The 13,399-nt window shown below is 47.8% G+C and overlaps 7 protein-coding genes across 7 annotated transcripts; 3 read left to right on the top strand and 4 right to left on the bottom strand.

The window, feature by feature from the left end:
• The first annotated feature begins 585 nt into the window (after positions 1-585).
• Positions 586-2,028, top strand: F5Y00DRAFT_200289 (uncharacterized protein). Its single transcript, XM_048005332.1, has one exon. The coding sequence runs from the start codon at positions 933-935 to the stop codon at positions 1,788-1,790; it is 858 nt and encodes a 285-aa protein (XP_047860374.1). The 5' UTR covers positions 586-932; the 3' UTR covers positions 1,791-2,028.
• A 1,281-nt stretch (positions 2,029-3,309) lies between these two features.
• F5Y00DRAFT_248798 (uncharacterized protein) lies at positions 3,310-4,766 on the top strand. Its single transcript, XM_048009501.1, has 2 exons — positions 3,310-3,783; positions 3,850-4,766. Exons 1-2 carry the CDS (start codon positions 3,372-3,374, stop codon positions 4,659-4,661), a joined length of 1,224 nt encoding a protein of 407 aa, XP_047860373.1. The 5' UTR covers positions 3,310-3,371; the 3' UTR covers positions 4,662-4,766.
• F5Y00DRAFT_248797 (DNA directed RNA polymerase) lies at positions 4,767-5,597 on the bottom strand. Its single transcript, XM_048009500.1, has 2 exons — positions 5,176-5,597; positions 4,767-5,101 (listed from the first exon to the last, which is right to left on the bottom strand). The coding sequence occupies exons 1-2, from the start codon at positions 5,397-5,399 to the stop codon at positions 5,077-5,079; spliced, it is 249 nt and encodes an 82-aa protein (XP_047860372.1). The 5' UTR covers positions 5,400-5,597; the 3' UTR covers positions 4,767-5,076.
• A 152-nt stretch (positions 5,598-5,749) lies between these two features.
• On the top strand, positions 5,750-6,732 carry F5Y00DRAFT_200260 (HIT-like protein). The gene has a single exon (XM_048005331.1). It carries the CDS (start codon positions 6,005-6,007, stop codon positions 6,605-6,607), a length of 603 nt encoding a protein of 200 aa, XP_047860371.1. The 5' UTR covers positions 5,750-6,004; the 3' UTR covers positions 6,608-6,732.
• A 24-nt stretch (positions 6,733-6,756) lies between these two features.
• On the bottom strand, positions 6,757-7,763 carry F5Y00DRAFT_256039 (Aldo/keto reductase; the record flags this gene model as incomplete). Its single annotated transcript, XM_048010351.1, has 3 exons — positions 6,757-7,146; positions 7,202-7,685; positions 7,741-7,763. The coding sequence occupies 3 exons, from the start codon at positions 7,761-7,763 to the stop codon at positions 6,757-6,759; spliced, it is 897 nt and encodes a 298-aa protein (XP_047860370.1).
• An 897-nt stretch (positions 7,764-8,660) lies between these two features.
• F5Y00DRAFT_248790 (Mss4-like protein) lies at positions 8,661-10,709 on the bottom strand. The gene is made up of 5 exons (XM_048009499.1): positions 9,896-10,709; positions 9,752-9,808; positions 9,627-9,673; positions 9,352-9,553; positions 8,661-9,204 (listed from the first exon to the last, which is right to left on the bottom strand). The coding sequence occupies exons 1-5, from the start codon at positions 10,121-10,123 to the stop codon at positions 8,872-8,874; spliced, it is 867 nt and encodes a 288-aa protein (XP_047860369.1). The 5' UTR covers positions 10,124-10,709; the 3' UTR covers positions 8,661-8,871.
• Positions 10,710-11,076: 367 nt separating this feature from the next.
• F5Y00DRAFT_266597 (uncharacterized protein) lies at positions 11,077-11,627 on the bottom strand (the record flags this gene model as incomplete). The annotated part of the gene is made up of 3 exons (XM_048011963.1): positions 11,077-11,312; positions 11,440-11,471; positions 11,524-11,627. The coding sequence occupies 3 exons, from the start codon at positions 11,625-11,627 to the stop codon at positions 11,077-11,079; spliced, it is 372 nt and encodes a 123-aa protein (XP_047860368.1).
• Positions 11,628-13,399: the final 1,772 nt, after the last annotated feature.

Below are 13,399 nucleotides of genomic sequence, written 5' to 3'. Positions count from 1 at the left end.
TGGTTTGCCTAACCTATTCTGGCGGTACCTAACAGGGTGGTTTTATTTTGGCCTGGTACCATAGTACGACGTACCCTTTCGGATTTCCGAACTGCTGGAGTCACTAGCATATGTACATCCTGGGCGGACCTAGGCAGAACAGGGGGTGGTGACTTGTCATGCTGCATCTAGGTACATGTTTATCGCAGCTGACCAAGATTTAAAGGTCGACCACCCCGGCCACCAAATCTATCCATTAACGATTAAGACTCATATTATCTGCAGTAGGGCGCCATGAGCGCAAATCGGGGCGGAGATCTGAGGTCTATCCCAACGAATCAACATGCGGGTCAGGGGTCAAGGGTCTTCTTTGCCGCGCTGTCAATGGATTGGCAATTGGTGGGTGGGATGGCGGCTTGGAGGCTTGGGGGCTTGGAAGCTTGGAGGAACAAGTTTACCACAGCAAAAGAGTTGAACCCCAAGGCGGCAGAGTGGCCGGTTTGAACTGAATTGAACAAGTCCCCCGTAATGGAGGGTATGCGGCTAAAATATAGAATAAAATATAAATATCACCAACACCCCTCTTCCATTTCTGCCCCCCTTTTTCCTTTTGTTCTCCCTCCCCCCCACCACAACCATCAGGGTCGCAAAGCTACCTCAAGGATATCTCCAGATACATTCGTTCACTTATTTTCGAATCGACTCTGGGATAGACTGCCTGGACTCCTGTAAATCCTTTTCTTTTTTGTGCGTCAAAACTCACCAACCCCTTCACTCTCTACGTCCACGGAAACCCGAAATTACTCTACACTCTTTTCGTCACTCTCTAGTCAATTTATACTCAGAAGGGGGAATTTTTCAATAAATTTCCCTTATCAATTATCCCGAACCAAACTACCAACACAACCACGCTGTCTCGATTTCTTTCGCCCCTCCGTAAAACAACCGCCGCCATGTTCAAACGCTCGTTCCGATCCGGGGACCGAGTCGACAAGTCGGCGAGGCTGAAGAAGTCTAACAACAGCAACAACAATAACAACAACAACAATAAGGTTCGGGATCCTCAGAAACTAGCGAAACTGCAGCGGTCGATCGAGGAGATCCTCCCCGCCAAAAGGACCCTCAATTCTCCTATCGTCACATTGACGATCGGGAGAGAAGCAAGACTGTTCGCGGCCCACGAGGAGGTCCTAAGCCAATCGCCCTTTTTCGAGCGGGCGTGCCGGGACCAATACCTCGAGGCGCAGAGCAAGAGGATTTCACTTCCGGACGAAGAACCCGAGATCTTCTCGGCCGTACTCGAGTACCTCTATAAGGGTGACTACTACCCACGCTTGGTACATAACAAGCACCGAAACTCTTGGGAGCTCGAGGATGCCGTAGGATCACCCGACCCTTCAGAAAACAACCGAGCTGGCCGCGGAGCCGTCGAGGCCACAATGCACGTCGCCAGCGTGGGACAATATCTCTTGCGGGATACCGTCGTGTACTGCGCCGCCGATAGGTACGGACTCGAAGAGCTCAAGCGCCTAGCTCTTCGGAAGCAAGGCCTACAGAGCGGCATCGATGTCGGAACGATCCTTAGATCGGCGCAGTACGCCTACGACAACACGCCGGACACGGACTCGCGACTACGCGCTCACTATCTCGCCCTAATTATCCGATGTCGCAAGACATTTAAGAGGAGCGGAACCATGCAGACGGAGATGGAACGGGGCGGCAAACTTTTCTTTGACCTATTCGTGGCCATGTGCAACCATCTCGACGACGTCGTGGAAATGAGCAACGCTCGAACGCCTAAGACGATCTAGAGAACTCTCGGATCTGCACTAACAATATACATCCACTAAATATCGGGGTCACTTGGGGAGAAATATGACGTTGGAATGTGTCTCGAATTTGGCGAGGAACGAACGGTCACGGAGTTGAATGATTCTGCTTTTCCTTGTCTCTGGTTTCTTCCCTCAACTCAATCTCTCCCGGGTATTATCATCAGATTGGAACACCATTTGGGACAAAACCCACAACTCCACTTCTCATCGAGGTTGGCCGACCATTTTGATGAAGTTTTTTTTTATATCAGGGAGAGGTAAGGGGGTATGAACGTACACGGTTTGCTCATGTTATCACTCGTTGTGACTTTTCTATTTCTGATGACCCAAAGGAACAACACTACCAACTCAACTCAATATTCACAAAATATCCCCATGGTCTTTATCGGTCTTTGAACTAGGCGTTATGGATTACTTTCAGTCGACTTGTCTTAGCTTCTTCGCTGAGCGAAAAGTCAAAGAAAGAAAAGAAACAATGCACAACGGTGAAGAGACCAGGAAAGAGGAAAGGTTTGCGGCAACACACTTTGCGGATTTGTCTTTTTTACAGCGTTGCTTTTTAATTTCCACACCGAGTACAGACGAATACGACGCCACGATACCATCTCGACTCTACCAGATTGTCAATTTTTTGGGAATAAAACTCGCAAAGAGCAGCCGAGAGGACAAATTGGAAAACGCACCACAGGCTGGCGCGCCTCTTCGCCGCCGTCCATCTTCTATGTCTTCAAGCAAGCAGAGAGGAAGAAAAATAAACATACACACAGTCGCCCATATAGTATCCTCCACCCCCGGAGAGAGAAATATGGGCGTGGCAAGGTAACGGAAAGAATGAATACTGCTGAAGCTGCAATGGTTCCGCTGGCGCTTAACGAAAGCTGCTGGCATGACAAAATGACAAGATCTATCTAGTCTTGACGACTAGCACAGGTAAAAAAACAAAAACAAAAATGCCCCTGTCCCTAGCGGATAGTTATCACAGCTCAAGCCCTCATTGGGGCGAGAAAATGAGAGATTCGGCCACCTCAAATATTTGTTTTTGCGATATGCTTTGTGCTCTTGGTGCATAGATGTTCGTGATGTTATGAAGTGCCTGGACCTGAGATACAGAATGAACAGGTCTTTTTATTTTTGTTTCAGCAACTAACCCTTCAAATAAGTTACTATTGGTTTAAGATACTAAACAAGGCGAAGATAAATAATTCAAGTAATTCTGCTAAATTACCATTGATAAGTTGACTGTTGTAGTGGGTGTAAGTCTTGGTCTCTTATGCACATAACGATATGTGAATAATCAATAAAACCGGGAACTGGTAATCCGTAGATCTATCGATAACTCAAGAACCTTAAAGCTAGAGCTATCTGCCCCACCACCCCGCAATCGTCAACTTAATTGTTCAAGTCAGAAGGACGTAACTTATCAATATTATCAAGCAATCACTTCACCAATCTCAACGTCTCTATTTCTCATCCTTTCTATTTCTCATCCTTTCTATTTCTCATCCTTTCTATTTCTCATCCTCTAAAGATTATCTACAAGCCAAAGTATACGCGACGAGAATGGCCTCCTCTTCCACGTCCGAGTCTACCTCGGCCGCTGCTGCCGCGCCCTCAACGGCAACATCAGAACCTGTGGCCATCGTGTGCGTGGGTATGGCTGGATCTGGAAAGACAACCTTCATGCAACGCATCAATGCACATCTACACGGCCAGAGAGAACCCCCCTACGTGATCAACCTCGATCCGGCTGTTCTTAATGTTCCTTTCGAGAGCAATATCGACATTCGCGACTCGGTGAACTACAAGGAAGTCATGAAGCAGTATAACCTTGGTCCCAACGGCGGTATTTTGACCTCTCTAAACCTATTCTCGACAAAGGTCGATCAGATCTTAAAGTTGCTCGAGAAGAGGACTAGTTTAGAACCAGAAACCCCAAACAAGAAGCCCATTAAGAACATTCTTGTTGATACACGTATGGCTACTACATGAAGATTTATTAACTAACAGCAGAATTGCTGACTTATATGTCTTATTACAGCCGGCCAAATTGAAGTTTTCGTCTGGTCTGCCTCAGGCCAAATCCTCCTCGAGTCCCTCGCTTCCACCTTCCCGACTGTCATTGCGTACATCATCGATACCCCTCGAACCGCCTCGACTAGCACATTCATGAGTAATATGCTATACGCTTGCTCGATTCTATACAAGACCAAGCTACCGATGATATTGGTGTTCAACAAGACGGATGTCAAGGACGCAGAATTTGCTAAGGAGTGGATGACGGATTACGACGCCTTCCAAGCCGCATTGTCAAACGACGAGGCTTCCAACGCGTTTGGCGGCGTCGAAGGCGAGGGCGCAGGCAGTGGTTACATGAGTAGCTTGTTAAACTCGATGAGCATGATGCTCGAAGAATTCTACGCCCACCTTAGCGTCGTAGGGGTCTCGTCCATGACGGGAGCCGGCGTCGACGACTTCTTCGCTGCCGTAAGGGAGAAGGCGGATGAATTCAAGAAGGACTACCGCCCCGAACTCGAGCGCAAGCGCCAGGAACGCGAAGACCAAAGGCAGAAGGCCCGCGAGAAGGAGTTAGACAAGATGATGAAGGGCATGTCTATGGGTGTGAATAACCCCAGGGATACTGCTGTGAAGCCACCCAAAGCGGATGACGATGAGGATATGCAGGATGATAGCGACGAGAAGGACGCAGATGATTACGATGACGACGTGGATGATGAGATGGACCGCGAGGGTTTACAGGCTAGGTACGAGGCTGCGACGGGGACAAATGCAGATTCGGTCATGGACGATGCCAGCTTTGCCAAGTATTTACATACGCAGAGAAGAGGATAAAGGAGGCGATTCATCTTACTATTAGTCACTATACATGATAGGGTACAAAGGTTTCAGGGTCTAGGGAGTTACGATCGCATGAGGGCATAGGCGTAATGATACCAAATTTTTGATTTGCTCGATTCCTTGAGACTTGAATATCTTTGTTCCCTTAGTAAACCAACGCCCAAACTCCAGGTTACATGCTATGGGCTGTAGCGACGCAGACAGCTTCCGAACATCCTGTCGAACCCCTAAGAACGATTTCTGCCCTGTTTCTACGCGTCGTTCACGATGTGGTATCTCTGCCGCGTAAGGAAACTATCTTGAGATGGTGCGACTAGCCAAACGGGACACCAAACCATCAGATTCCACTATTAAGGATCAGGCGCGTATCTATCATCCCGTTCTATTCCGTTTTATTCCGTATAGCCCGTTACCGCGCCTCGAACTGCACCATCCTGTTACCATCATATTAGCATTAAATCCCTTCCCTAACAAAAAACACGACAAGAAGAGGGGGGAGTCTATCTACCTCTTGGTGCGCTCCTTATACAGCACGCGGCACCCGCACTCCTTGCAGCGAATAGGGTCGTTGCGCTTCAGCGGGAACTTGGTGCCGCAGTCGCCGCAGATGTAGTGCATGGTCGCGCCGCCGTCCACGTCGAACGCGCTGCTCCGCGCGCCCGAGGCCGCACCGCCGGTAGCCGCGCCGGCGGCGGAGGAGGGGATTTGGTAGTTTTCGCGGGAGGAGCTCATTGCGTTTTTGTTTTAGGGGGGGGTTTTCTCTCGTTTAGATTTATTTCTTTGGCTGTTGGAGTTGTTTTTTTGTTGGTACGGGTGAGAATGAATGACTGCAATGGCCGGAATCGATCGACTTTCAGTGGCTAGGTAAGGTAACTAACAATCAACTGAGAAAAAAGGCGGTAGGAAAGTAAAAAAGCGGCAGAATTGGACAAGGATAGGTATTCGATGATGACAAAGTCATAAATGCGAAAAGCGAGGGACGGCTATATGTGGGGCTTGGCGTTACACGGAACCTGTCGGCCTATACCGCGGTAATGCTGGTCTGTATGTATTGGAGCTAATCTCATGCATAATCTCCCAATTGGAAATATGTCGAGTCTCACGCCGAGGCATCAACTCTCTTCACTTTTTATTTGTTTCCTATAAACTACACAGCATACGGCGCATTCGTTGGATTGTCTGCTTGCTTGTCTGCTTTCCCATTACATTACCAAATACATTATTTCGTTATAGCCTGATTCACATAAACCGATTCCCAACACAGCGTCTTGAATGTCATCGACACGTTAGAATTCGCCTACCTTTTCCGCAAACCCGAATCAAAACTTCCTTTCACCATGGCAGAACAGGAACCCAAAATAATCCCACCATTCGATCCCGGCGCCTCTCCCTCCGCTACCGATCCTTGTCCCTTCTGCTCCATATCTTCCAGCTATTCTCCTTTCCCTCCCGATCAACCTCCCCCCGCAGACTCCCCTTCTATCGACCCTTTTCAACTCGCGCCCCCGGCCTTCGTCGTCCTTTCGACGCCTACGCTCGTCGCTTTCCTCGATATATTACCCCTGTCTAGGGGCCATCTCCTATTATGCCCTCGCGCCCACCGCTTCAAGTTAACCGATGTCACGTCTCGCGAAGCCGCCGAGCTAGGCGTTTACCTGCGCGTACTATCTGCGGCTCTCGTGCGCGCCACGGGGGTCAAGGACTGGAACGTTGTCCAAAATAACGGTGCGGCAGCCGCGCAGGTGGTTAATCATGTGCACTACCATCTCATCCCACGGCCCGAGATACGTGCTAGTGGGAGGTTTAGGGAAAGCTTTACCATGTTTGGCCGCGGAGTGCGCGAGGAATTAGACGATGACGAAGCGGTAGCGTTAGCAGAACAAGTGAGAAGGAGCGTAGCTTTGGTTCTAGAAGAGGAGGCTAGGAAGGGGAAGTTATGAATACGGCTACGACTCTATTACGTTCAAATCACGATCAAATCGCATTAAGACGATGGTGTTACGATTTTACTTATTAGAGATCTATCTGTCTAAATGCGCCAGGCTTCTAACCCAAGTCGTCTCTATCAGGAGTTTCAAATTTCAAAAGGTTACTCGTCGTCGCCGAAGAAGACCTTAACCGGCAACCAGTCGTCTCCGCAGACCTTGAAGCGGTCCGGCAGGCTGTTGAGCTTCTTGATTTCTTCCTCCGTCAGCTCCCACCCGTCGAGGGCAAAATTGCTCTCGATCCGCTCTGGTGTGACGGACTTGGGAATAACGTCCCAGCCGTTTTGGATTCCCCATAGCAAAAGAACCTGCTGCGGCGTCTTGCCCTTGCTCTGGGCGATGGATAGTAGTGTCTGATCCTTGTATAGGGGCGAGTTGGTGCTGCCGAGGCACGAATATCCCGTGACGTGGATACCCTTCTCCTTGCAGTAGGCGACCAGCTTCGGCGAGGGATTGTTGGGGTGGAGCTCGATCTGGTTAACTGCCGGCTTGACCTACGAACCGTTAGTCCCTACCTATTTTTCGTATAGAAGAAGCAGAGAGACTTACCTTGCAAGAGGGGTCGTTTAGCAGCTTCTCGAGGTTGGTGATACCGAAGTTGGAAACGCCAATGTTGCGAACCTTGCCTGTACCAAGCAATTTCTGCATCTCGCGCCAGGTGTCGATAAAGTTCCAGTCGTCGTAGTGCTTCTTCAGGTCGTCGGGACGGGTCGAGCTGGGCCAATGCATAAGGTAGAGATCAACATAATCAACACCAAGGTTTTTCAAGGAAGCGTCGATACCCTCGGCGACGCGCTTATGCCAGGGGTTGTCAAGCTTAGTAGTGATCCAGATCTGCTCGCGAGGCACGCCAGAAGCACGGATTCCTTGGCCTACCTCGGCTTCGTTACCGTAGGCAAAAGCCGTATCGATATATCGGTAGCCTACGGAGATGGCGTGCTTTACGGCCTTGGAAGTTTCGTTCTTGGGAGATTGCCAAGTTCCTAGACCGATGGCGGGGATCTTGTCGCCCGAGGCGAGGGTATAGGTCTTGCTAGTTTATAGTTAGTATATACTTGTCTCAAAGTTGAGAAGTAGTTTATACTCACCTAGTGTGCTTAAGGTCTGCCATTGTTATGTTTATTCGCGCCTAGATTTCAAGTTTAAGTGCATGTACGAGTAATGTCTGTTCTAAAGGAGGCTAAATAACTAGCGAAGATGTGTCTAGTATTTGTATGTGACATAATCCGGGCTACTTTTTCTAGTTACTTCTATCTCCTATTACTTAGACGCATATGTACCTGAAGTTTGTACACAAAGAAGGGGGATATGACGCATGGCAGTCCACATCGCCCTGTACGAATTCGATATAGTCTCTCCTAAAGCCGGTTGTACCTGCTTGACGTACGCTAGCTGGCTACGCTAGCAAGGCGTTATTTTACCCCTCCTACCCCCCACTGCTGCTATGTACAATACCTTTTGTCTATGTACATTTATGTTCTGGGTAGACTTGCCAAAGTATTTCCTGTATAATCCCGACAATCAGATTAAAAGCAGCTTGACGTTTATACAAACAGAAGAGTTTACCTAATTCTTCAAATCCATAAAAGGGTATTTCCACAAAACAACTACGTAGCTTGCTACGGGCTCCAAGACTTGCCTAATCGGACCTAAAGAGACCATCATCAACGAATTACATATTCTCCGTGGCTACTAATGGATATATGCGCGCCAATAAGAATACCGCGCTTGGCCGTTTGATTTTCGACGCGGATTCGATTATCGTAAACTTATAAGATTGTCTTGGACTTTGGAAATAGCATAGGACTAGAAACGATGCTCTTAGCTACGAAGGGTTATACTTATCGATTCACACATCCCAAGCATAGCTACGAGAATAAATGCGATGATCTACCGTGGACTACCATATAAGTTGCTTGTAGAAAATACATAATTCTAGGAATGAACGAGTATAGCGTATAGGATAATTACTATATTTTGCTATACGCTTATACATATTTACTCAAAGACCGAAACTTATTATGGACAACTCACTGTGTTAGACAACACTAAATCAAGTCTATGGCCGACTATTAAATCTCGACACCCCATCTAAGTCTGTAGACTGTGGCCAAAGATCCTCTCTCGTAAAACTTCACTACTTTTTCTCAGGCCTACCGCAGCCATACACCTCCCACACCACAATATCCAACGCCTATCGAAACATACACCAACTGCGCTCAAGGGTCCACGTAACTACCCGGCTTCGGCGGTCCAGACCTTGTCGACCCATCAATACGCTTAATGTTCAGCTCGCCCAGATTAATACCGTCCATAACCCGCAAGTTAACCGGCGACCAGTCGAGATGATCCCGAGCCCATTGCTGCTGCTCGACAGGCAACTCCTCAATCTGCGCCGGCGTGTAGTCCTCGATTCTATTATGCACCGGCACCCCGCAAGTCCGGCAGAACGACTTACGCCACACGCCGCCGCCGAACGAGTAGTATCCCATTTCTGTAGCTCCTACGATGGTGACCTGTGGTTTGTTGGGGTAGATCCAGCAGTATGCGTTCTATGGAGAGGGGAGCGGTGAGATACTAGGTATGTAGGTATGATTCGATTATAGAGACTATGGAATAGGTGTATGGGTTTGTTTGGGAGAGAATAAGAAAAAGATGTTGCTGGATTAAAGGAAATAGGGGAGAAAGGAAGGGCATACTCGAGTGCATATGCTGCAGTCGCATTCCATAATAAGTCCCTCGTATGTGCTATCGATCGGCTTTGACTTCAGAGCCAGAGTGACGGCTCCGCAGTGACAACCCCCCGTGTATATCGTTGCGCCCTCGATTTGGGCTGGGGGCTCCGGGCCGTCGAATGTAGGAGGGCTCCACGCCGGGGGCGTTGCCTTGTCGTCGTCGAGCCTGGTGATATGTAAAGGGGAAAAGCTAAGCTTCCTACCGTTTTAACGGAAGCACCTGTAGGTGATCGACTCACGGCTGCGTGCCTATATCCCATACTTTGATTTTTTGGAGTGCCCGCAACTGAGACTGTTAGAATTTATTTATACCATACCTAGTAGTTAAGGGGAGACTTAGGTAGGTAGGCTTGTATGGACTTACATTTACGTATTTCTTCGCGTCCACGCGGAACAGAAAAGTACAGCAGGTTGAGCAAAACTATAACCGAGGTGTTAGCTAATACCTTGACATTTTTCTTGATTTAATTCCGCATTTAGACTATTTGCTTCCTCCGATGCAACTCACCTGATGCTTGACGCCTCCGAAGCTGTAGTTGGACAGCGCGGCCGGATCGCCCTTCACGAACTTGATGTCGTTGTTGTTCTTCGGGGCCAGGAAGACGGCACCCCTCTTGCAACAGTAACTGCAACTACACTGCAGGCCATTTTCGATATCCTCTGGAAGGTCAACTTCGAACACGTATGCGGTACAATGACAGTTGCCGCGATACTTGGTGGGTTGGTTCTCAGCCATTGCGATGGTGCCCTTTATTGCGCTTTTTATCTAGGTAGGATACTATGAGAATGAGTTAATTATATACACGAACGAGTGAGAGCGGAGTCGGTAAGGTCAGATGAGTCGATAGGGGTCGAGTATTGTAAATTCCGAATTCCTGTGAGCGGTAAGATATATATCCCTTCAAGTCCCTTATGAATCAAAAAGGGGAATCATGCGATTATGTAGATCCTGAATTATACTCCGAGTGTAATTGGTAGTAATTGGTAACGAGTAAGCGTCATTAACTAGTGTCTACCTGAAATGATTCGTTTAATATTTAATATCTTGCCGGGCCGGCCAGCGGTCAGGACTTAAGGGGTAAAATCCGCCTTTATAAAATATTCATAGCTTCGAATCCCGAACGTGCGCAGCGGAGTGACGATACGTATTGCAAATCTTCTAGAAGAGGTATAGAATCCATCCTGGGGCCATGGTTGGCTGATGGTTGGCACATTACCCACTTACATTAATGATGATTACATACCTACCTGAACAGCTTACCATGGTAGAAGCAAAGAGAGATCGACTACGCATCCATATCTTGGACATCCATATCTTGGAACCTACATTACCATTGATAATAATCACAGCCTTTTCACAATCATGATATATTGGACTTGACCAAGAAACGTAGTAAAAGATTTAATATCGGTCGCAGCCTAGGATAAGAATACCAAAGGCGCCAAATCGAGGCGAGCTTCATAGGAATAGGGACAGAATAACCCTCTTTTTAACACACCGTCCTCTCATGTCCTTTTCAAGACATCCGGAACTCCGCCATATAACCCTAACGTAACCTGGTAACCTGCCTAGACGCCTGCTAATCGCATGTACTCATAACGCACCCATAAAGATAACAACACCGACGGGGAAGAGTATTCTCGAATTCCCAAACACATAGTTACAACCGTCGACAACACAGTTGTGCTTTAGTTCTTCTGCCGCTTCTCGTATACCGCGATGGCAGCTTCGAGCTCTTTAAGGCTCGTGCGATCCCCGTAAGCATTCTCTACAACCTCATTCCAACTGGTCTCCGCCGTGGGTACGGGTATGGGCACGGTTGCTGGAATGGTTTCTGCGCTGCGGAACAGCTGTTCCTTTTGGACGTTGTGTTCCTGCTGCCACTTGTCGGCCTTGGCCGCTCTGTATTTTGCCAGGCCGTATCCTTTACGCGGGGGCAGAAGATGTTAGCTAATCTCAACGGCAGATACGATAAATGTTTGTTGGAACTATATGAAGAGTATCTCTGAGAAGAGTATCTCTGAGGCTAAGATGGGATGAGCTGTACTAACCGATTCCTACGGCTGCGATTGTCGCGGTGGCACTGCGTCTTTGGGTTAATACGTATCGACGGCGATAGGAAGAATGGGGCTTACATTTTCCTCTCGATGCGCCCCGCCTTGTGTAGAGCGGGGAGGTAGCTTGGGTAGACTGGCGTCGTGGCCGAGAAAGGTCGTGGTGCGTTGAACTTGATAGGCATTTTGTTATATGTATTTGGAAGTTGGAAGTGCTACAAGAAAGATACGGATCGAAGAGGACGCAAGCGGATAGGAGTTTAGAGGTGAAGGTGAATGGGATTTCGAGTTGGGTTTGATTCTTAAGGTGGTTTATATAGTTCTTATATAGTTGATGGTGTCGTGTTAAAGTTCCCAGTTAGTCAAAGCAAGAGGACAGCTCTAAACTCTAGGACACATAAACTCTAGGGCAGAATCATATGACAGAAGTAGCTATGGAATAGATACATAACTAAGAGATAGCTAGGTCTCCTTGGCAGGCACAGATGGGATTTAGAAGTATAAATACTCTTCGGGAGATGTTAACGATCCATCCGCATCCGGGTTCCAGCCAGAAAAGGCTTCGACGCCGGTACCTAGTGTAAATCATGCTGTCGTTTGATTATGCCACTACCGTATGTATGTACATAGGATCTCAAGACCAGCGTGGGAAAATGGAACGGGTATGAGCCGAGATGGAACGATGTGACGCACGAAACATATGGCCCAGACCTTTTTTGACCTTTTTTTTTACGCCAGTTTCTTTAGTTGTTTAAGACATGGGGGGCCGAGAGGAAAAGAAAGCGGGGAAGATCAACGAGGCGCATATGCGATGTCGTGTGATCGTGGGGTCATCACAAGCTATTCTCTAGGTTGTAAGCTATAAAAGTCTATAATGAATATATTGGGTTACGCGGTAGATGGACCTTGAAAGTCTATGTTGCGAGAGACTAGAGACTGGGGGGGTGCCTGTCTACCGGGACAGCCCGAGGGTTTTTACGAAACCCTTCCTCTTATTACTGCTCTTATTAGCTATTCTCCTGAAAAGCCCCGGCTAACTTGGTATTAATATTACACATTAAAACATACAACCCGGTAGTTGATCATACGCTTGTCTTGTACGAGGCAAAACATACGAAGGAAACATACGAACTAAACATAGAATCTTAGATTAGGTAGCAACCGAGATCTCTAGACATCTGTTTGAAAATGCATATTCGTATATCCATCCTTCATCATCACAACCACATACATAGTATACCACACGGTAGCCAATCCTCCCACATTGTGACATTCATGCCTAACACCCTACCAACCAAATCTTACACCAGCCTGTCTTACACACCTACCTACATCGACGTTCCCGCCCTGCAAGTGATGAGGTCCAGTAAAGCCACCATGCGTGTGCCGAGCTGAGCGATTTGCCGCCTATACATGCCCCAGACCGTTAGCTTTCTGCGGTACTAACTACCTCCTATGCAGAGACATTCTTCCTAATGCAGATAGTAGAAGCGCGTTAGATAAATCAAAATCAATACCTACCTCCTAAGGCGCATAGCTTATCCACACTTGGCGGTAATATCAAAATGTCGATGAAGGGCTTGTCGTTTGACAGACAACAACATAGCGGCCGTTTTAAAACGCGGTCGAGGTTCCACGCCGCCGTGCCAAGCTGCTTAACACGCAATCCTGGTATTGTTATACGGTACGTGCGTGAGAAACTATAGACCAACTACCTATCGATTTAATTATTCCCCCTTTTGATATATACAAGTATGATTGATTGTCAGCTTCGTGGCACCAAACACCATGCAAACAACAGGCAGCTAAGGAGGGCGACAAGCTACTCGTCCAAGTATGTAGCAGGAGTTTCTTATTAGAAAAATACCCTGTAGCACAACAAGTTGTGCTAATTGGGAAGTTTTGCTGGCGAAACTTTCCAATTAAAAACGTTGAAAACCAAAGCCGATGGCTTCGG

Source organism: Daldinia vernicosa, assembly GCF_022497035.1.
Source record: "Daldinia vernicosa strain CBS 139.73 unplaced genomic scaffold F5Y00scaffold_75, whole genome shotgun sequence".
NCBI lineage: Eukaryota > Fungi > Ascomycota > Sordariomycetes > Xylariales > Hypoxylaceae > Daldinia > Daldinia vernicosa.
The sequence above is the reverse complement of the archived record's forward strand: the minus strand, read 5'-3'. Positions and strand labels throughout refer to the sequence as shown.